Here is a 22,061-nt window from a genome sequence, read left to right as displayed (position 1 = left end):
GGTATTTTGGATAATGTGGAATAAAAAGCCGGAAATAACATTATGAAAGTGGTATATGGAATGCATAATGTGCCCCTACAGTTCTCAATGCACTTCAAGAGTAAGGGGGCAGGAGCAGGCAGAGGAAACGCCAGGGTCTGCTCCAGTTTGACTCCCCTCCTTGGGGAGCAGGACTATCCAATCTGCCCTTTTGTCAGTCTACTAAATCTCTCTCTTTTTTCCCCCTTCTTCTTCCTTCCTGAACTCTTTTTCCTTGTGTGTCATGTCTTTTTTTAGATTGTAAGCCTGAGGGCAGGGGCTGTCCTCTTTGCTAATTGATTGTAAGCTGCTCCAAGTGTCTTTTTTGGCTGAGGAGCAGGGTAAAAATAGGAAAAATGAAATAAATAACTAATATCTCTATAAAGCAGAACTGTTATCCCTCCCACCATCTCCTCTGATCGAGTTGGCCAAGCGCCCCCCTCCCCCACCCCTCCCCCAGCGTAATCTTGGTGGTGGGGATGCATCGGGGAATGTTTATCTCGAAGCGACCCTCCGGATCTGCCTTGGCTCTGAACGCGACTAGCTCCTCGTCTTGGCCAGTTCCTCCACTCCCTTTCAAAACACCCCCACCCTCCACTCTCTCTCTGCACGCGCACGCGCGCGCGCCCGTCGTCCTTGCTTGCCATATAGTTGCACTGCGACCTCCCAGAATAACAGGTTCCTTCTGAAACGCTCTCTGGAGGCGCGGCGAGGCAGGCGGAGAACGGCTGGCTGCCCGCAATAAATAATAGCTCCAGGCGGGAGAGTGAATAATAGCCCTCCCGCGACAGGCGAGGCAAACGCGTTGCCAAAGGAAATGCGCAAATCCAGGCGCCCCGGGCAGCGCCTGGCTGCCGCTGGCGCCTTTCTGAGTCCCTTGGCGTTTGGGAACAACCCCAGGGGCCCGAAAGGGGCTCCAGGTTAGGATCGTCACCCTCAAGGTCCTGCTGGGTCCATAACTCAGCCTGAATCTGACGACTCTCACGTCCGACAGACTGCGCCCCGTCGCGATCGGTTCCATCGGATTCAGGCTGGTGGCTCTGATGTCAGTGGGGCAATGAATCTGCTCTGGGCTTCAGTCAGAACCAGCCGGAACTCTAAAGGAGTTGCTCAAGGTTCTGGGCCGATTTTTGGGATTGGGTTCAGCACCTTGGCCAGCTCCTTTTAGCATTCTGGCTAGTTCTGACTGAAACCCAGAGCGGATTCACCAAAATAGAAGCCACCAGCCTCTACTGAGAGTAGCAAAAAATAAAAATTAAGTATAAAAATAATAAAATAAAATAAAATAAAATAAAAAGTCCCAAAGACCTGGTTCATATATTTCATTTGTTCTTTCTTCCCCCACCCCTCAGTATAAATTATGTATATTTGCAGACACCTGCACAACTGTAATTGTGAGTGAGCCACACCACTGTTAAACCGGAATATCCGGATTTGCGACAGTGGAATTAGAGCAATATGGATGGGAAGACAACAAACGACCCCCAACCACATCTCCCCCCTACGAAAACAAAGAAGAGAAACCCCACGTCAATCTGCGCAATTGACAGTAGCCTGTGGTACCCAGAGCAATTGATTTCCATGGGATCAGTGTCTCCATAGATTCTGGATACATTTGTTCTCGTTTTAGATAGTTACACAACTGTCTTTACTCGGAAGGAGACGCCACCCCTTCTCCATTTCGAAGAGGCTTACATAAGAATATTTAGGATTCCACTTTTCCGCTCTTTTCTGGTTTCGCTGATTTGTGGATTGAAATGTTATACACAAAACATTGGTTTATGGGTGACTGCCTGTCTAGTGAGGCGCAAAGATGGGGTTTGCGAACCTATTTACATTTCAACGGAATGTTTCTGTATTTTTTTTAATAGCCGGATCCTATCCATGTTTACTCGTAAAAAAAGTCCCATTGAGTTCAATGGAAGTCTAGGATTTCAGGCCAAGTTCAATGGAAGCCTCGGTAGCGTCTCTAAGTTTTCAGGCAAAGTCAATTAAAGAACCAAGTCGAAATAAACACGAGTACCGCCAAGTCCATAGGTCTTTAGATTCTAAATGAACATATCACAGGACGCAGCCATTTGGTTTTTTAAAAATGCCTTGTTTGTTTTTAGAGATATGCAGACATGGTTTACTACAAAACCATTAGCCACGAACACCCTTTAGCAAGCAACAGCTGCTATTAAAATCCCTTTAATTCCATATTCAAGATGCAGCTAAGAACGGAGTGATGAATGTGTATCATTCACACACAGACACACAAATGGAACACACGTATATTAAAAGGATTCATTCAGGATACCTCCACGTATATTAATATTTGCGCAGCTCAGTGTGACAACCATTTGACGGTATAACACCCATAAATGTTTCTTTTTTTGTTTTGTTTTAACGGCCCCGTTTCTCTAGGTATCCCAGGAAAAGGATGGACTTTCCAACAGGCAGCGATTGGAAGGATTTATGTGCGATCGAGGCATCGAAATTATAGAATAAACGCGTAATGGCAGCGGTCAGTCATGCCTAACAAATCGCGTTGCTGGTGAGGGATTCTCGTCGTTCCCTCCCGCGGACCCAGGGCCTTCTCTTACAAGCAGCTCGTTGAATTTCTGCCTGCACAATCACGTCGCCTGCAAATGATCCTCTCGTGCTTCTTTAGAGAACGCCTGGGCGTGATGGCGAGCAACGACATCCATTTTGGAGGGAGGGCAAGCAGGCTCTTGCTCTCTCTCTCTCCCCTCCCCACCCTACCTGGCTGAAATGGACGCTTTCCAAAACGTTCCGTCATTGTATCATCGCTTTCCTATTGGGGCGATGGCGAGCCCCGGACTCTAAGGCTGAAGAGAATCCAGATTTAGACATTCTTAGAGTAGGCCCATGGAAAACAATGGGGCTTAATGATGACTAAATCTGGATCCAGCCCAAGATTTGTAACTACACCCATAACTATGTCCGTGTCTGTCTGCCACGTTGTACTTCTTGGACTACGTGGCCTTTTGGCTCCACTGTCTACATTCCCCCCCCCCCCCATGTAAAGTCTAACAACAACAACAACAACAACAACAACAGATAACGTTTCATACATCTGATGAATGATGCCACAATAAATCCGACAGCCTTTGAGCTGTGTGTGTGTGTGGTGTGTGTGTGTGTATTTCAGTCTAGGTCTCCCAGCCCCTTTCATCTTCTAAGGTGTTTCCAGCTCTCGCTTTCTTTCTTTAGAATCTGAACAAAAATGTTCAGGTTCTAGAGAAAGAATTTGAACGGAAAGAACCTCCTGCGTTTCTTAAAGATCCTTTGTATCCAGAAGTAGCGGACCTCCAGATAGCAGATGCTGGTTGCTAATATCATCATCATCATCCATAAACATCCCATGCATGTCTACTCATAAGTAAGTTCCATTGAATTAAATGAGTCTTAGCTTAAGAACATAAGAAATGCCATGCTGGATCAGACCAAGGGCCCATCTAGTCCAGCACTCTTTTCACACAGTGGCCAACCAGCTGTTGACCAGGGATGAACAAGGCAGGACATGGTGCAACAGCACCCTCCCACCCATGTTCCCCTGCAACTTATGCACACAGGCTTACTGCCACGGATACTGGAGATAGCACACAACTATCGGGCTAGTAGCCACTGATAGCCTTTCCCTCCAGGAATTTATCTAACTCCCTTTTAAAGCCATCCAAATTGGTGGCCATCACTACATCTTGTAGTCGTGAGTTCCATAATTTAACTATGTGCTGTGTGAAGAAGTACTTTCTCGTATTTGTCCTGGATCTCTGACCAATCAGCTTCATGGGATGACCCTGGGTTCTAGTATTTTGAGAGAGGGAGAAAAAGGTCTCCCTATCCACATTCTTCACACCATGCATAATTTTGTACACCTCTGTCATGCCTCCCCTCAGCCTCCTTTTTTCCAAGCTAAACAATCCCAGTTGATGTACCTTTCCTCAGAGGGGAGATGCTCCAGCCCCTGAATCATTTTAGTTGCCCTTTTCTGCACTTCTGCAGTTTACAGTCCTACACATGTCTACTCAGATGTAAGTCCGATTGAGTTTAATGAGGCTTACTCCCTGATAACGAGGTACAGGATTGCAGCGTTAGGATCTCCCCTTTCCGCTTTCTTTATTGGCCATTAAGCTGCGTGATGGATCCAAACAAATGGGATATGAACACTATAGTAAGTCCCACCGATTTCAATGGGTTTACCCTACCTATGACTAAATCTGGACCCAAGCCGAAGGCTGCAGTCCTCTACACATTTACTTGGGTGTGTAAATCCCGCTGACCCTTGACGGGGCTTTCCTTCCCAGAGGACGTGCTGTACAGGCGCAAGCCACACCTCCTCGAGATCAGTTGCCCGTTTTCAGACAGGCGCCGCATGGAGTCCAGCATTGGGCATTATCAGCTCATCACGGCTGATCGATGGCTGGAACATAAACCCGCACGTCAGAACCAGTGAGCGTCCGATCAGTGAGCCTCCAAGGCCCGGCAGAGCTGGGCAGGGCTATTCCTAACAGCCAAGCAACTCATAGAAACATGACAAAAGAAGAAATAACCCACCTCTCAAAGCAAAACACGCCCTCCCGTCACCCAGACTCTCCAAAATGTGTTTGTCGAGTCTGTATTTTGCGATTCAGGGTAGTCCCCAAAACAGGATTGAGGCTGCAATCCGATCTACACTTACTCGGGAGTAAGCCGGTTGAACACAGCGGGGCTTGCTTCCAAATCAACGCGCATAGAATCCCGGTTTAAGACTGAAATCCGATGGACACCTGTCTGAAGTAACCCCACCCCCGCCCCAACCTCCTGGGTCTTACTCCCGAGCAAGCACCTACAGGATTGGGCTGTAATTACCCAAAGCAGAACGAACGGCGCGTGTTTACAGAGAAATGTCCCTTCGAAGCCAGTGCGGTTTATTTCCAAGCGAGAGACCACAGGACGGTAGCCGCAGCCTGTGCTTCGATGGCTCCTCATCTGCATGGTGGATGGATTAAATTGCACCTCTTTTCTGCATTCGTGTCTCTCTCTCTCTCTCTCTCTCTCTCTCTCTCTCTCTCTCTCTCTCTCTCTCTCTCTCTCTCTCTCTCTCTCTCTCTCTCTTTCTCTCCCCCTCTCTCTCTCCTGGGCGACAAGGCGGAACTTGAAGGCAACCCGAGCCTTCCCTGCCAGCCAGCGCACGAGTTTCTTGGATCCCTGCCCATTTTGGAGACCGAGGGACTTTCAAACAGGAAGAGGTCTCGTTTGAGATGCTGAGGGTTGCCATCAGGAGCTCCACCATTTAGGGGTGTCTTAGGGTTGACCCTTGCTTCTGCACCCCCCCGTTCCACCCCTAGGTTGCCTCCAGCGCCCCCCTCCCAGTTCCTTCGCTCCCCCATGGTAACCTCGGTGGCTCCCTTTGCTCCGGAAGGCTCCGCACCCCTTATGCGCAAACCATTCCTTGGGATTCTACTCTCGGGGAGCCCCCCCCCCCGCGAAGTTCCCGCTCTGAGCTGCAGTGTCGCGTCCCCCGAAACGACGTGACTTCGATTTGCTTCCACATTCGCAAACGGCTGTGAGCCAAAGGTTCCTTCCAGGATTCCAAACGTCTGATAAAAGGAGAATCGGGGGCCTCCGTTACGGAACTGTGTAAGTGTGGCGGCGATCGCGTGATTAATAAGAAGGACTGACGCCGTTTCTTTGCCCGCGCCCGTTCCATTGACAGAAACAACAACCAAAAATCGAGAGGGTTCTAAAAGAAGCGATGACTGATTTTTTTTTTAAAAAAAGAGGTGTTGCTCTTCCCATAGAATGGATACTCTCGGCTACAAACGTGTAGATTCAGATTAGGAAGCTGTGTTCAATTCACTTATGGCCACCAGAAGATACACGATCCCATAAAACAAAACAGTACTTTAATCAGCCAAGGTCTTTCGACCAAGAAACCATCTGCCCTGAATAAATAACTTCCTCTCTCTTCTCTCTTTCAAACCAGAAATTACTACTGTTTGCTTCAACCGTCAGATATTGCAACATATCAGCACAAGACAAGAAATACTGGGAAACGGCCAGGGTTTTGTTGTTGTTGTTGTTGTTGTTGTTGGCCTGAATCTAAAAACACAAAGAGAAGTGTGTGTGTGTGTGTGTGTGTGTGTGTGTGTGTGTGCGCGCGCGCGCGCGCATGTGCCTTTTAGCTCCGAAGTTAGGTCTTACCTGTTTTAATGGCATATTTTAGCGCGGTCCTGCAATTCAGCAGAATTTCTTCCAAAGTCTGGGGCTGATCTGCCAATTCCCAATTATATTCCTGAAGGAGCTCGTTTGGATAATGGAAATCGATAACTTTGGTTGACCTATCAAAATTTGTCACCAGATACTGGAGCAAAATGTCCATGATATCTTGTAGGAAAGACAAAGTGGCTACTTCTCCGTCAGAGGCAGGCAGAAGATCTGAAAAGAAAAAGAAAAAAGAAAAAAGGGGGAAAAAAGGAAAGGAATGAAATAGGTAATTGATTCTGGACACTTTTTCCACCTACGGTGAACCATCGAGATTTGTCTCTTTCATTTCAAGTATTCTTCATTCAGAGGTGCACACAACTACAAAAAGTCGCTGGAACATAAAGGCTCACTGGGATTCTGAACTATACTCCTTTGTCTCTGTTATTGAGTTAGGCATTCATATTTCTCAAAAATAGGTCCATTAATGATCTCAGCATTTCTGTGTATGCATTCTCCTTATATTGTATATTTGAGCTGGTAATTTTTTCTTAAAATGAGCCATCTTCCAAATCAGCCAAGGAGAAAAATTGTTGTTGTTGCTGCTGCTATATTATTATTATTATTATTATTATTATTATTATTATTATTATTATTATTATTATTATTATTATTATCCATGTGCGGGTAACATTTTGTAAATGGTTTTTTCTCCACCCCGAATTCCCTCTTAATTCTGATGTTTACGTCGTGTATTACAAACATGCTTCATTTCTGAAATTAGACGTAAATCGTTTGGTCGCTGTCCCTCCAAGTGGTGCTGAAATCACCATAAGTTTGGCAAAGAACCGACAGTATAACTCTTCAATATAGCCTCCCGACGCTGAGTAATTGACAATGTCAAGCCTGCTTCTGTGATGTTGAGGAAGGCCATTTGTCGGTTATATATATATTGCCATTCATCGTAGAAGGTTTTGGAGGGATTTATTGAAGCAGAAAGATTCATACCCCATAAATATACTTCTTGGCATGGGCTTTACGAATTAACAGCCCGATTCCAATTCCTAGATCTCTCTAGGAACATGCACGCACACACAAACACACACTTCTTTTTCTTTTTTCTTTTGCTTCATACCATTCATTGGGCAAGGAGAGCTGCGTTGGGATTTGAAATAAACAAATCGAGAGGATCATAAAACAGATCGTTGATTATTCAGATAATTGTGTCCAAGCAGATAGGGAAAGCGGGACATTTCCCTTACAAACAACATGTCCTTTCTTTGTAATGTGTCTATGTTAAGCCTCTAGCAAATCAAGTGAATCTCTAGTACCACTGACATTCTTTGACACGACTGTATGTAGCAAACATATGTTTGTGGATATTGCCTAGGTGTGCATGTACATATAGACTGTATTGCCCTGTCTCTGCAAAATCGAAAATCCTATCTTGGCAAGGGGAGGGGGACATCCGCGGAGCTGTTTACCCATTCCTCTTCTACACATTGCTACAAAGTCAATGGCCGAAGTTCCCATTGCTTTGATTGAACCTGGCTTATATTGCATTCCACCGAAAGCCTTCACTTTGGGAGAAAAATAACACGCCAAGGGATGGACGGCTTTGGAAACAGTCAGTCTGCCTGAGCCCCGTCTTCACTCCCCCCCTGTCCCCACCTAGAGGCTTGTTACCTGAGGAGCGTAAAAAGGCATAATTTATGTCCTCTTTCTGGCAACCGCAGGGCTTCTTATTGCAGGCGCAAGTGGCCTTTCTGGCTGTCGAGCTCGGGTCCTCCTTATTAGCCCCCGTTTCCATCGGTTTATCCCCATCTCCGTACAGCAAAGCTAACAAAGACACAAAAGGCGAAGCACTAAATAGCACCAGCGGAGTCTCAATACAGGAAGTCCTAACCCCTCCGCCCCCCCGCCCCCAGCACGATTTGTTTCAAGTCTATTATTTACTCAAACGAACATCACCAGATCTCCAACTTAGTCTAGACATCCTCGGACCTTTATTTGGGGGAATGCTTCCCCCCCCTTAATAAAGACCCCCCCCTCCATATTGATCAAAGCTTTCTCCTGCGATTTGGTGGCCGTTTTCCTCACTTACCACATAGTTTGGTTGAAATGCCTCCTGTAAACTTCTGGGCAGCCTGACACCAAGCTTTTGCTAAGGAAAGGGAGAAATAAGGATATAGGATCAGACGGGTCGTTGTGAGGGGATAGGACGAGAAACGCCGGCGCGTGTCTCCCGACCGCATCAGGGTCACGACAGAGCAAGACATCGGCTTTGTTCTTCCGTTCCGCTGCCCGGGGTTTGCTTAGGATATGGCATATGTTAAGGGCATCGCGTTAGGCTGCAATCCTATGCACGCTTAGATAGGAGTAAGTTCCAATGAAATCAGAGAGCTCTTACTTCGGAGTAAACATGTTTAGGATTGCGCTGTGCACCTGCTGCTATCTGCCTGGCGTGCCTTCGATATTTGGGGTGGGGTGTGTGAGTGCAGGCTAGAAAGAAATAAGTAAATAAATTAAATAAGCACTACGTGTATTTTATATCAATAGAATTCCCAAATGCAGGAGGAAATGCATACGACTTCCTAAGCGCTCCGAGCTGGGGGTGGGGGGGGGATCGCTTCTTTTCTTAGCTTCGCAACCTGTGTCTGGTCCCCTATTCCCCCCACCCCGGCCGCCCTGTTTTTGCCGTTCTTAGGGCCAGTTGGCGCATCCCCTCCTCTTCCATCCGGGTCTGATCCTCAAAGAATCTATCAGTCGCGAGCCAAAATTGGCAACCGAGAGGCTTATCTCAAAGCCTCGTCGCCCCCCTCCCAGCCCGCCCCTCCTAGGTGCGCTCTCGGTCCCTCTGTGGCGCGCAGGTGAGCCGTCCAGCCGCGTCTCGCTTCGATCGTGCCCAGGTGGGTCTCGGTTAGCTGCCCTTGAGAGGGATCCGTGCTTAGGGGGCGCCTTCTCCGGGCAGGGCAGATGCCGGCGCCCGCGCGATCTTTGCATGGCAATCCCAAGCAGGAGCGATGAGACCAGACGGCGGCGCCGGCGATGGTGAGGATGATGAAGACGACGACGTGAGGTCAGGCTTAGGCGAAGCCATCCCAGCGATCGGCTGGCAACTTTGCCGAGGCAGGTGCGTCGGGGCTGGCGGCGGGCGCCGTCCTCCTACCTGGACCGGGGTTGTCCGGGTCTGCGGCTCCATCTTCAGACCCGAAGGACCAAAAACCGGCGCCGGGAGCTGCCATCTGCGGAGCTGGTGAGGAGCCGGCGAAGTGCAGCGAGCGCGCCTGGGCTGTGTGCGCCAAGGAGAACCGGCGGGGGCGGGGGGAGCGGGCGGGACGAGGGGCGGGCGCGGGCGCGGCGGGGCGCGCGGGCGCGCGGGGAGGCGAGCGTGACCGGGCGAGCGGGCCGGGCCGAAGCCGGCGCCGGCGTCGGGAGAAGCGGCCGAGCGGGGCTGGCTCCGGGGCGCGCCAGACGCAGGAGCAGCGGCTGTGCCGCTGGGCGCTCTCCGTGGTGCTGATCTGCTCGCCGCTCGCTTGCCGGAGGGAGGCGGCGGCGGCCGGCAGGTGGGCTGTTTCGATCGAGACCGGGACTGCGGGCGTGGATTTGGGAAGGGATGCGCTCCTGCTGCTGCTGTTTTCGTCGCTGCCTGTGTCTGATCACGACTCCCCGGGAGGCGGCGAGGGCAGCCCTCGATTGGAGCCGTCTTGGGCTCCCGCGCGGAACCCAGGCTGAGAGAGTTGCCTTCCAGGGACATCGCATGTGCGTCCTACAGAGTGAAAGCGAGGGAGGCAGACCGACCGACCGAGGACTCCATGGAGACCCCACCTCGGGGGAATTCAGACGTTTGGGCAGCGAGAAAACTTGAGGGTTTGGGGGGAATGCTGCTCCAGTGTCAACCTTCACAAAGGAAGAGGGATCATTTGATCAAACGCAGGTGGATTTCAGGGCATTCATGGATGCCTCCAGTAAGTGACTTTTTCTACTCAGCAAAATGCATTGGGTTTTCACAGTGACTGAAGCGGAGGTTTCCGTGTCATCGTGAATGGTATTGAATGGTTTTGACTGAGCCTTCTCCCAAGATCCAACCAGAGGAGGTGTCAGAAAAAAGAAAAGAAAAGGTCACATCACATCAGGCCAACTTATGGAAGAATTCATGGCTGGACCATCGCATTTGGAGTGCTACTGCTAGTCTCTGTTCAAAGGAGTAAAAAACTCAGCAGAGCCATCCGCAGGTCAAAGCAGCCGTAGCTAGGAAGAAGCTAGGTGAAGCAGCTGCCATACTTAGGGGGAGCACTGAGACTTAGTCTTAGGCTGAGCACTGAGGCCCTAAGGTACTGAGACCTAAAGGCCTGTACTAACTCTGTGGACATTTGTGGCCCCTGAAATGTCAAATACACAACACATACCCCTGTCCAGCTAAAGAGGAACTGGGGAGAGTCCATTTGTACTGGAAGCAAAATTGGATAGACCAAGTGCTGGAGCCAAAGCGAGTGTCCCAACACCTTCACCTCTTTCAGGGCTCAATGGCACTCAGGTCTGCACAGTTCATCTCATCGAGGCTGCTTGGAGGCCTCTATGGGGCCAGATGAGCCTGCAGTTTAGGAAGCTACCTTCTACAGAGTTAGTTTATGGGTCTACCCCAGCCTCCTCCCCAACTGGATGCCCTCCAGATATTTTGGACTACAATTCCCATCAGCCCCAGGCAGCCTGGCCATGGATGATGGGAGCTGTAGTCCAAAATATTTGGAAGGCACCAGGTTGGGGAAGGCTGGTGTAAACTTATCAGCAGCGGCTCTCTTAGGTTTCAGAGAAGGGTCTTTCCCAGGCCTACCTACAGCTGCCACAGACTGAATCTTTTGTGTACACAGCAGGTGCTTGACAGCCCTTTCCTGTGCAACCAGTTTGCAGGGCTGGTTGCTTCCCATTGTCAGAGAACAGTGGTGGCCCTGAGGCAGAGGGACTAGCTCCTTCCACCACCTAGTTAAATGCTAAGCTATATTGCAAATGTGTGGTGTGATAGCCTGGGTTCCTACCATAATAGCCTCCCTTTTTGCCTGGTTACCCAGGCTTCCTTCTGCCCCAGGGACACCTTCATGCCCAATCCCCATAATACAAGTTGATTGAAACAGCTTTGCCAGGCAGCTTCTCCATACAGCTGTCAGAAAGTGTGGGGTAGCTCACCACCACTGGAGGCTGGAGGCTCTGATTTTGGTAGGGCTGTAAGTCCTTTCTGGGTTGCAGTCAGAACCAGCCAGAACTCTAAAGGAGCTATCCAAGGTACTGTGAACCCAAATTATTTTGAAGGGGGTTTAGGGTTCAGCACCTTAGGGTGCTCCTTTAGAGTTCTGACTGATTCTGAGTGAAACCCAGTATGGATTCACAACCCCACCAAAATCCAAGTCACTCGCCTCCGCTGCTCACCGCAAAGACTCTCCCCCGTTATGTTGACTACCACTATTAGGAAGGGCTAGTAGGGATGTGCTAGGTCTCCTGCACCATAGGTTAGTGATCTATATAGTGAGCCACTTTTAGGAGACTGTTCAGTCATTGGCTGCTTCCTCTGTAGAGAGAGAGCCAAGCATTCCAGGGGAAGCAGCAGCGTGTGGGGAAAAATGCTTCTTGGTGGTTGAAAAGCAGCAAATGACTGAAGCTGTCCTACACATGATGACTGAATGTCTTTCAGCCTGAGGGCCAAATCCAAGTTTGAGCGCTGCATCTCGGTGGCTGAAGGCAAAGGCAAAAGAGGCAGGGCCCAAATGCCAAAACCAAAAATGAACAAACAAACACCAGCCTAGTCTACCTTAATGCTCTCACTGTGATTAACTAAGCCAACCTTTTAGAATGGAGACATTTCTGAAGTTCTGTTTCCTAAGCCACCCCCGTTCCCTGGTCAATCCTCTCCTTTCCCTCCAGGCATTTCTTACCTGGGCATCCTATTGGTTGTGCCTGCTCCTTCAGCCCCCACATGTGTATGGGAGATGAGATGGGGAGACAGCTCAGGCCAGTTCTACACCAAGCAGGATACAACACTTTGAAAGCCCTTTGAACATGGTATATGAAATGTCTCATTCACCCCAATAGTTGTCAATACTGGTAGAAACCACTATAAAGCAATAGTGTAGATCGTGCCCCAAACTGTATTGCATTAAAGTGCTGCTAAGAATTTCCCATCAGTTGATGCTATTTCTATTCGTTTTCCTGAGCTCGTTTGTGTTCCTTTCCTTTCCTTTCCATTCCTTTCTTTTCCTTTTCCTTTCCTTTTAAAAATGACAACGGCTAAAGAACTGAACACACCAGAGATAGTGCAAGTGTCATACCATGAACATGCAAACGGAATGAAGAAGTACATGTGAAGAAAAGCTAAAGGTGTGTGATAAGTCTTCGGCCATAGCTAGACCTAAGGTTTATCCTTGGATCATCCAGGGGTCAAACCTGTTCATCTAGGTGACACACAGGGGATCCAGTGCTCAGGCAGGGGCGAACCCTGGATGATCCCAGGATAAACCTTAGGTCTAGCTGTGGCCTAAGTTACAGTGTGCTTTACCTCTTGAGCTTTCACAAGCAGCTGATGACTGCATATCGACTGCATGGGTCGATATGCATCAAAGATGCCCCAATTAAGTGTGGTTTCACAGTATTCACAGAGTGTCAATGAGCAGGCTGCTGACGTTGAAAGTTGGGAGCCATATTGTGTTTTTGTTTTTTATATTTTGTAAGCCATTTTTGTAAGCCTTTTTGGAGGGGAAAAGGTGGGGTATGCATTTCTTAAGGGCACAATCCTATGCATGTTTAGACAGAAAAAAATCCCTACAATGTTTTGCTGTGGGAGGTTTTTCTTCTTCTGTCTAAACATGCATAGGGTTGTGTCCAAAATAAATGAATAAATAAAGCACAACACCTTAAGACAGTGTAAGCTAAGTAGTTGTATGCACATTGTGTAATGTGTATGCACATTCAATGGTAGGGACAACATCTAATACAGAGGAATACAGTCTGAGAGGTTCCCGTATAATACAGAAGGAGAGAAGCATAGAATAAATCTCTTTGTAAACATCTACAGCAGAGGTCCCCAACTTTTTTGGCTCGGGGGGCAGAGTTGGAATTTTGCTAAAGTGTCATGGGCACTCTTACAAAATGACTGTCGTCGGGGTGCCTCGGCCATTCATAAAATGGCTGCTGTGGTGGACATGGCCAGTCACAGCATACTCATTTCCCCAAAGCCAAACTGGGAGACTAAAAGAAAAGTAACCTAACTACAAGGCAGAGGTGGTGTCATAAGAGGAGCCCTGCTGGATCAGACCAAGGGTCCATTTAGTCCAGCAATCTGTTCACACAGTGGCCATCCAGCTGTTGACCAGGGACCCACAAGCAGGACACAGGTGCAACAGCACCCTCCCACCCGTGTTCCCCAGCAACTGGTGTATATAGGCTTTCTGCCTCTGATACTGGAGGTTGCACTTAACTATCAGGACTAGGAGCCATTGTTAGCCTTCTCCTCCAGGAATTTAAACAACTCCCCTTTAAAGACTTCCAAATGTCCAAATTTTGTCTGAGCTCCAAACCACAAAAGCATGCTTCTGACCCCAAATAAAGATGGTGCTAGAAGGCAGCACTTCACTTTGCAGCCTTCCCATTAATTATTTTAGTTAATTTTTTTAAAGAAATAAAACAAAAACCAGGGGAGGGCCAGGGAGTGTGGCAGCCACTAATAGGTGTCCATGGGCACCACTTGCATGAGACTGGAGACTCCAGGCCTAGAGAGAAATGGAGAATCTTTATCTTGGGGCCTCCTGCTTGCTGTCTTTTGGCCCTGTTCACAAGGAAGCTTCTGGCTCATCATGTCAGCGAATAGGTGGCATGAAGAGGGACCTCAGCTGGGAGGCTGAACACATTTGTGAGTTAATGAACTGCAGAGATAAATGTTTTAGTCTCTCCATCAAACTATGCTGGAGGCATTAAGGACTAACTCTGGAGTGACTGGAATCCAGTTAGGTACGTGCAGCAAACACACTGGGGTCCCTGAGCTAGGGTATTTTTTTTGCTGGTTCTTCTATATTTATCTTGGGCTCTCATTTAGACTGGACATAGGAGCCACAGTAAAATGGTGAGATCTGTTTTATAATACCATTAAAACAAGGACAATAGCTTATATTCTATAAAACGTGTGGCTATCTCAAGTTTGGACATATTCCCTTTAAATCACAGGCACCTTGCAAAATTGTGAGGGCAATCTAGACTTCACTCTTATTGGTGGTTAGCAACCATATCTGTATTTTTTTAAAAATAAAATAAAAATAAAGCCAGGTGTGGGGACAGGTGTGTTCCTTATTTTTATTGGAGCACGCAGAGAGATGAGGCTTAACCCTCCTAGAGGTTATCAAACGAGATAACCTCTCGTTTGGATTACTGCAATGCATTATATGTGGGGCTGCCTTTGAAAATGGTCCGGAAACTTCAACTGGAACAAAACGGGGAAGCACGGTTACTAACAGGGACTGGCTGACGAGACCACATCACGCCAGTCCTTTTCCAGCTTCATTGGCTGCCAGTCCAGTTCCGGGCCCGATTCAAAGTGATGGTATTAACATTTAAAGCCCTAAACGGCTTGGGGCCAGGCTATCTGAAGGAACGCCTCGTCCTGTATGTACCTGCCCAGACCCTAAGGTCATCCTCAGGGGTCCTTCTCCGTGAGCCCCTGCCAAAGGAAGTGAAGCAGGTGGCTACCAGGAGGAGGGCCTTCTCTGCTGTGGCACCCTGGCTGTGGAATGAGCTCCCTAAGGAGGTTCGCTTGGCACCTACATTATATGCTTTTAGACGCCAGGTGAAGACCTTTTTATTCTCCCAGCATTTTTACAGTCTATAAATAAATGTTAACTTGGTGTTTTAAATTTGTAATTTTGCATTGCTGCTGTTTTTATCTGGTTGAGCTTTTATATTGTATTTTATATTATGGTTTTATACTGTTGTTTTATACTTTGAATGTTTTTAATTTTTGTGAACCGCCCAGAGAGCTCCAGCTATTGGGCGGTATAGACATGTAATAAATAAATAAATAAATAAATAGCCATGATCCTGCTAGAAATCACTCATCTAACCCCAAAAATTATACTTGGGAAACATAGGGCTACCCTACACCTGCAGCCCTTTTGCTACTGAAGAGGGATGGCTTCTGAATGTTCCCGCTTCCGGGATCGTCACTCATGGGGCCCACATGACTGATCTTTACTGCAATTAGAGGAGTGCCGTTGCAAGAGCACATGTGCCCCATTATGGTGCTCCCACATGCATATCAGTAGAAGTGGGCAGGGTAGGCAGATGGCTACAGGGCAGAGATTTTTTTTAATGACTTGTAAGGGATGTCAATGAACGCAGACCCACAGCAACACATGGGGGGGGGATAGGAACTCCATTGAAACACACCAATACCCATGCACACGCCCCTCACAGCTGATTGGCGGTTTGCTGAGCCTGGAACTTGTGGCGAATAGCAACGACCTTGCAAAGGGGGCAGCACACAGCAAACATTTTTCAGAATGGACAAGAGAGAGCTAGAAAAACCGTGACAAACCCAGTCATGGAAATTCCGGTATAACTGAATGGTGGAGCTAAGATCACCACGGGAGCAGGTGAACATCATGGCTGGGGAGAGAAGGGTTTAACCTCTCCTCGCTGCACACTGAGATCCTTATGAAAATAGCTTCCTCCTGCCTAGTATTAAAAAACCCAGATGTGACTGCAAAACATGCGTCCATTCTGCATGTTTGACCATCAGTTCTGCCTTTGAGAAGACACATTACAGCCAGCAGCTGCAGAGTGAAAGGTCTTTATCTATGCTACATGCCAAGTTTTCAGGAACTAGCTAGAGATTACTATAGAACAAGAGAGGGCAACCCTGATCTTAATTTCAAAAGCCTTCTGCGTGCCATCAGTTCAGAGCCATCCCTGTCTTCCTGGGCAGCCGGTTGCATGGGAAAGAAAGGGGGGGGGGAAGAAATGGTGGCAGAAAGAGGAAAGCAGTGACCCACCCACTTTGGGCTCAGGTTCTGGCTCCACTTACCGCTGGCAGATTTGCCATGAGAGTTTGCAGCTCTGGACAAGGGGAAAAAAAGTTGCCCAGCCCTGCTGTAGAAGGTCACAGGTAGCTACAAAAAGCCAGTGTAAGCCTGGTACTAATGTAACAGGCTCAGAACGAGTAGGTGACAAGGGGATCATCTTGAACACACGTCAAAATGAAAACAGAAAATGGTGGTTTCTGTATATGAAGCTCTTCCCTGCCCCATGCCCACCATGAGGCAGGCCCCCATTCTCTGGGGAAGGCGGATTCCCAAGCTGCAGGCAGCCTCCTGTCCTTTGTGCTCGGATGGCACATATTGTGCTTTGGAGGGCATCCATCACACACATTCTGCCCTCCTATAACCTGAGGCTACGTGTCACTGAAGCAGGCGATCCCTTGCTCTCCTTTTCAACATGCCTTGAAGGGAAAACAGGACTCTATGAAAGGGAAGGCCTGGCTTGGATTCGTTCCTAGCCCGTTGACAAGCACATAAAAGTAAAATAGGGTCATGAGTATCAATACAAGAGGATCTTCTGCGCTCTGCTCTCATTCCCCGTGGGGTTCATCGTGAACTGGCATTAAACTCCAAAATGGTTTAGGCTGGGGTTCCTACTCAGTCTGTTTATTCACCCTTTCACTAGCACTTCTAGTGCGCCACGTGCTTTACCATCCTCATCTCAATCATCCTAAAAGCAGCCCTTTCATCTCAGCCATTCATAAATATTCCCAGACTACAGAAAGGGAACAGGAGCTGAAAGAGATAGTCTTGCCTCCCAAAAATCATCCTTTAAGTTTGTCTGCATGTGCAGTCTTGCCCCAACCTCCACTTCATCTTGCTTCTTTAACAAAAATGGGGAAAGTATGCCAAAGCCCTGGTATTTTAAAGGGAATTTTCAACTCCAGCAACTGAAAACAAAAATCGTATGTTCACTGTAAATGGGGGAAAAATGGGTTTCATGTCTATGGTGCTGCTCTGTGGAACATTTTGCTTACACCAGTCATTTTGATTAGCAGCTGAGGGAGGAAGCCCCATCTGAGCATGGGAGTGATTTTTCTTTCCCGCTGTGCAGAGAATCCAACAGTCAATTATAAGTCACTGATGCAGAAACTGGAATTTTAGCAAAGCTCCATATTTCCATTTGTTTCAACATTAGTGAAATTACTGAAAAATCTGTTTCTGAAGAGTTTATTAAAGATAAGATTTTTCAACAGCATCAGAGAGTTCTTTCATTCTGCATCTGTTTTGTGGTGCTTTCCCCCACCTTTTCTTCATATAACTAGGGGAAAAACACCAATCCATGTTTTCCTATCCATTGTGGATCCTTACAAATACTACTGGTTTCTTAAAACACGAATCCAAATCTGCACCAAGCCGGTTTGAAGGGAGAAAGTATGCACCTCCACCCACAGCAAGGATGTAAGCACAGGATTTCAGCACAACCTCTATAAAAGTGAATGGTGGTTGTGCATTGATCCCCCAGAAGCCTTCTGGTAGATTTACACATTGGCCATTTCTACACCAGCCCGGGCTGCTCACAGCTGAGTCCCTGTGCATCCAAATGGCACACAGGGACTCCTGGGAGGAAAAAGGGATGAGAACGGGTTTTCCCAGGGATAAGTACTCCCTGGGAAAATCCAATTCTTCCTGCAGTCTTGGGATTGTCCTGAGACAGTGTGGCCGCCAGTCCTGGCTTCTTCCCTCCTCCCTGCGAGTAGCGGGGAGCAGTAGAGGGAAGGAACCGGGCCGGGAGGAATCGGGGGTGGGGGGAGTGGGGTCAGGCCTTTATATATATATATATATATATATATATATATATATATATATATATATATATTTATGTTTGAGTTGGAGCGCATATGCACTCGGCAACTTCAATTAAAAAAAAAAAAAGCGAGCGCAACACCCTCCTTCCTCCCGAGATGTCGCACCCACATGTGGACTAAAGGGAGGATCTCATGATCAGGATATCGCGAGATCCTCCCCCTCCCTCCCTCCCTCCCTCTACAGTGGGCTGGTGTAGAAACGGCCATTAGAGATCCACTCTGCATTTTTTGTAGGTATGTAACGGGCACTCAGTATGCCCAACATTAGTGCAAAATACAGTTGTCAGCTGCGTAAACATAATTCCCAGATGTCAAAATGTTGGGGTTGTTGTTTATTTGCATTAATTGAAAAAACTTCGTTTTAGCAGTAATGCATGGAAGTTTTAATGGTCAAGGCAGCCCAGAAAACAAACCTAATCAAAAGAAAAGAGCAACTTTTGTGTTTTCGCCATGAAAATATAGAAAAATGAAGGAGAAAAATTGATGATCTAGGTTTTTAATAAGTTGCAGCATACTAATAAAATAATTTTCACACATGTACACATGTTCTGCTTAAAAAATCAACAAATTAGTGTTTAAACTCTGGCATCTTTCCTGGTAAGGCTCTATAAGATTGTGTGTCCACATCTGCAAATACATAGTTGACTTAATGTGCCAGAGAGACAGACAGAAAGACAGACAGAGACACAGAGAGATACACAGTAAAAAGGGAAAAAAGACACAGTATAAAACCATACAAAAAAAGAAGAGATTATAGTGAAGAAAGCCAAACAGCAGCAGCTAATACTGCTGGATAAGGCGTCGGCGTTGAGAAGTTTTCCGTAGCAGTTTCCGATAGTCATAAGGATTCTCTTTGCTTGTGTTGTCTTCCAGTGGGTTCCCCGGGATCCTTGGCCTAGGGATTAAAGTACAGATGCACTTTAGGAATTAGAAGTCAAAATATTTACTTTGGCAAATACGGCTAATCAACTGCTTAACCTCCACCATCAGCAAATAATTCCCCACAAAACAAAACAAAAAACACCAACTAGATGTTATATCTCCTCCATCCTGCTGTGTTGTACATGGTAGGGGAACATCAAATTAAAAATGTGCTTTGCTTAATATGTGGGTTGTTGGGAACTAAAAAGGACATGATTAAAATGTCAAGTTAATAGGGAATGATCCTCTAGGTCAGCCTTCCTCAACCTGGGGCGCTCCAGATGTGTTGGACTACAACTCCCAGAATGCCCCAGCCAGCTCTGCTGGCTGGGGCATTCTGGGAGGTGCAGTCCAACACATCTGGAGCGCCCCAGGTTGAGGAAGGTTGCTCTAGGTGCTTCTCAGCTGCTGTGTAATATCAGGGCTGTGCAGGGACCCCCCGTTTCATTTTGGGTCGTTTTGGGACCCCCCATTTCGTTTCGGATCCGAATCCAAAGAAAAATCCGGACCTCCGAAACACTATTCGGATGCCATTTTTCCCCATTGACATGCATTGACTGAAAGAAACGCCTGCAACTACTTTATTTACTCACCAAATTTCATTGTTCTATCATTTAAAATAAAAAAGTTATAGGCGTCTCTTTAGGCCAATGTAATCCTATGGCAAAACAAAACGCAGTTTGAGCTAAAATGGTGTCCGCAGCTCTGAATACTTCTGAAATGTTTCGGATCGATCCAAACTGCTTCGGATCGTTTCAAACCTCAGCTGAACCATTTCGGAATGGTCTGAAACACCCCTATTTGTTTCGGATTCGGGGATCGGATCTGAAACGGTGCACAGCCGTACTATGTATCTATCTTCTCAGCCCTGGGGATGCCCAAACACAAACTCAAGGCTGGACAGGCATTAGTCAAGATGTTTCAGATGAAGGTTATCCTGTTTCAGAACAGGGGGCTATAGCAGGTGATTTAACTAGGTCTTTCCAGTCCTATGATGTAACTCACTAACTTACATAATGAAGGAAGGTGAAGGAGAGCCAGAGAGGGCAAGAGCCAGGAGGCAGCTCCCAAATGCACCTATGTCACTGGAGGATTACAGTTGAAAATTGGCAGCTAGATGTGTGAACCAACCTCACTGGAAATGTTCTGCAGTGTAAGAACTATAACAAACCATTCACACATGCAAATCAAAACTTGCAGTTAGCAAGCAATGAGCATGCATGCAAAACCTTCGGTGATTGGGCAGTATAGAAATGCAATAAATAAATAAATACATAAATAGTGGTGTCTCAAGTTTGCTCAGGTAGCATTGTTCAGGACCAAGATCCACCCAGCTGGAATAGCAACCCAAGCTGTTCTTTATTTCTTTATTTTATTTGTGATATTTATATTATGCTTAATATATATTTAAAAAAACTTTAATATATATATTAAAAAAACTTAACTGGTTCACGTATAAATGTTAAAAACACATTTAAAATACAAGTATTAAAAACAACTCCAATTACAATAAAAACAATACAAGACCCAGTAGGATGGAACAGCATGATTAATTTAATCATGATTAATTTAATCAGTAACTCTGCTTTGGATCCACTTCAATCTGGATTCCGTCCTCTGCATTCCACCGAAACAGCCCTTACTAAGATCACCAATGATCTCCTTACTGCCAAGTCTAAAGGCCATTATTCCGTTCATATTCTCCTTGATCTAACTGCAGCCTTTGACACGGTTGATCATGATCTTCTCTTAGATTCCCTTCATGACCTTAGATTTTGTGGCTCTGTCTATAACTGGTTTGCCTCCTATCTAGCGGGTCGCTCTTTCAGCGTGTTGGCTAATGGCAGCTCGTCTTCCTCCTTTCCCCTTTCAGTAGGGGTTCCGCAAGGCTCGGTGCTTGGCCCGTTGTTGTTTTCCTTATACATGTTGCCCTTGGGCAAGCTTATTCAATCTCATGGCCTCCAATATCATCTGTACGCCGATGATACACAACTATATCTGTCATCTCCGGAACTTTCTCCTGATGTTCACGATCGTATCTTGGCATGTCTTTCAGATATCTCAGCTTGGCTGCTTCATCGTCGTTTGAAACTCAATATGGCAAAGACTGAATTGCTCGTTTTTCCTCCTAAACCTTCTCCTCATCTCTCATTTTCTCTTACTGTCAATGATGTTACGCTTACTCCGGTCAAGGAAGCTCGTAGCCTTGGCTTTATATTTGACTCCTCGCTCTCCTTTATTCCTCATATTGAGGCAGTAGCTAAATCTTGTCGATTTTTCCTGTATAATATTGCCAGGATTCGATCATTTTTGTCTGTCTCTTCCGCCAAGACGCTTGTTCATGCACTGGTTATTTCATGGTTGGACTACTGCAACCTTCTTCTCACTGGCCTTTCTTCTTCTCACATCAGTCCGTTGGTTTCTGTTCACCACTCTACCGCAAAGATCATCTTCTTGGCTCGCCGCTCCGACCATGTTACTCCGCTTCTGAAATCTCTTCATTGGCTTCCAATTCACTTCAGAATCCACTGTAAACTTCTCCTGTTAACCTTCAAAGCTTTTCACGGTCTAGCTCCTTCCTATCTCTCCTCTCTCATCTCACACTATTGCCCCGCTCGTGCTCTTCGCTCCTCTGATGCCATGTTTCTCGCCTGCCCAAGGGCCTCTACTTCCCTTGCTCGGCTCCATCCATTTTCTTCTGCTGCCCCTTACGCCTGGAACGCTCTTCCAGAACATTTGAGAACTACAAGTTCAATCGCAGCTTTTAAAGCTCAACTAAAAACTTTTCTTTTTCCTAAAGCTTTTAAAACTTGATGTTGTGCAGACTTTATACTGTTAGTTTTACCCTACCCTGTGCCTGTTTGCATTCTCTTCCCCTCCTTATTGTTTTACTATGATTTTATTAGATTGTAAGTCTATGCGGCAGAGTCTTGCTATTTACTGTTTTACTCTGTACAGCACCATGTACATTGATGGTGCTATATAAATAAATTAATAATAATAATAATAATAATAATAATAATAATAATTTAATCAAAAGTGGGGGAAAGCC

The 22,061-nt window shown here is 46.8% G+C and overlaps 2 protein-coding genes across 4 annotated transcripts in view; both read right to left on the bottom strand.

Moving 5' to 3' along the window:
- GAD2 (glutamate decarboxylase 2) overlaps positions 1-9,508 on the bottom strand; it is a 45,393-nt gene extending 35,885 nt beyond the window's left edge. The window contains exons 1-4 of one of the 3 annotated variants that reach the window (XM_063127828.1): positions 9,377-9,508; positions 8,312-8,371; positions 7,894-8,046; positions 6,208-6,441 (exon numbers count right to left, since the gene is read on the bottom strand). In XM_063127828.1, coding sequence (XP_062983898.1) covers positions 6,208-6,441; positions 7,894-8,046; positions 8,312-8,371; positions 9,377-9,452 — 523 coding nt within the window. In that variant the 5' untranslated portion in view covers positions 9,453-9,508. Of the gene's footprint in view, positions 1-6,207; positions 6,442-6,966; positions 7,063-7,342; positions 7,366-7,893; positions 8,047-8,311; positions 8,372-9,376 lie in introns of those variants that run through there. The other 2 variants (XM_063127845.1, XM_063127836.1) reach the window with 2 other exon arrangements.
- A 9,330-nt stretch (positions 9,509-18,838) lies between these two features.
- The window catches only part of MYO3A (myosin IIIA), a 112,027-nt gene continuing 108,804 nt past the window's right edge, over positions 18,839-22,061 (bottom strand). Inside the window, exon 35 of the mRNA XM_063127856.1 lies at positions 18,839-18,983. Within this exon, the coding sequence (XP_062983926.1) occupies positions 18,869-18,983 (115 nt within the window). The 3' untranslated portion in view covers positions 18,839-18,868. The remainder of the gene's footprint in view (positions 18,984-22,061) is intronic.

This window comes from Elgaria multicarinata, chromosome 1 (assembly GCF_023053635.1).
Source record: "Elgaria multicarinata webbii isolate HBS135686 ecotype San Diego chromosome 1, rElgMul1.1.pri, whole genome shotgun sequence".
NCBI lineage: Eukaryota > Metazoa > Chordata > Lepidosauria > Squamata > Anguidae > Elgaria > Elgaria multicarinata.
The sequence above is the reverse complement of the archived record's forward strand: the minus strand, read 5'-3'. Positions and strand labels throughout refer to the sequence as shown.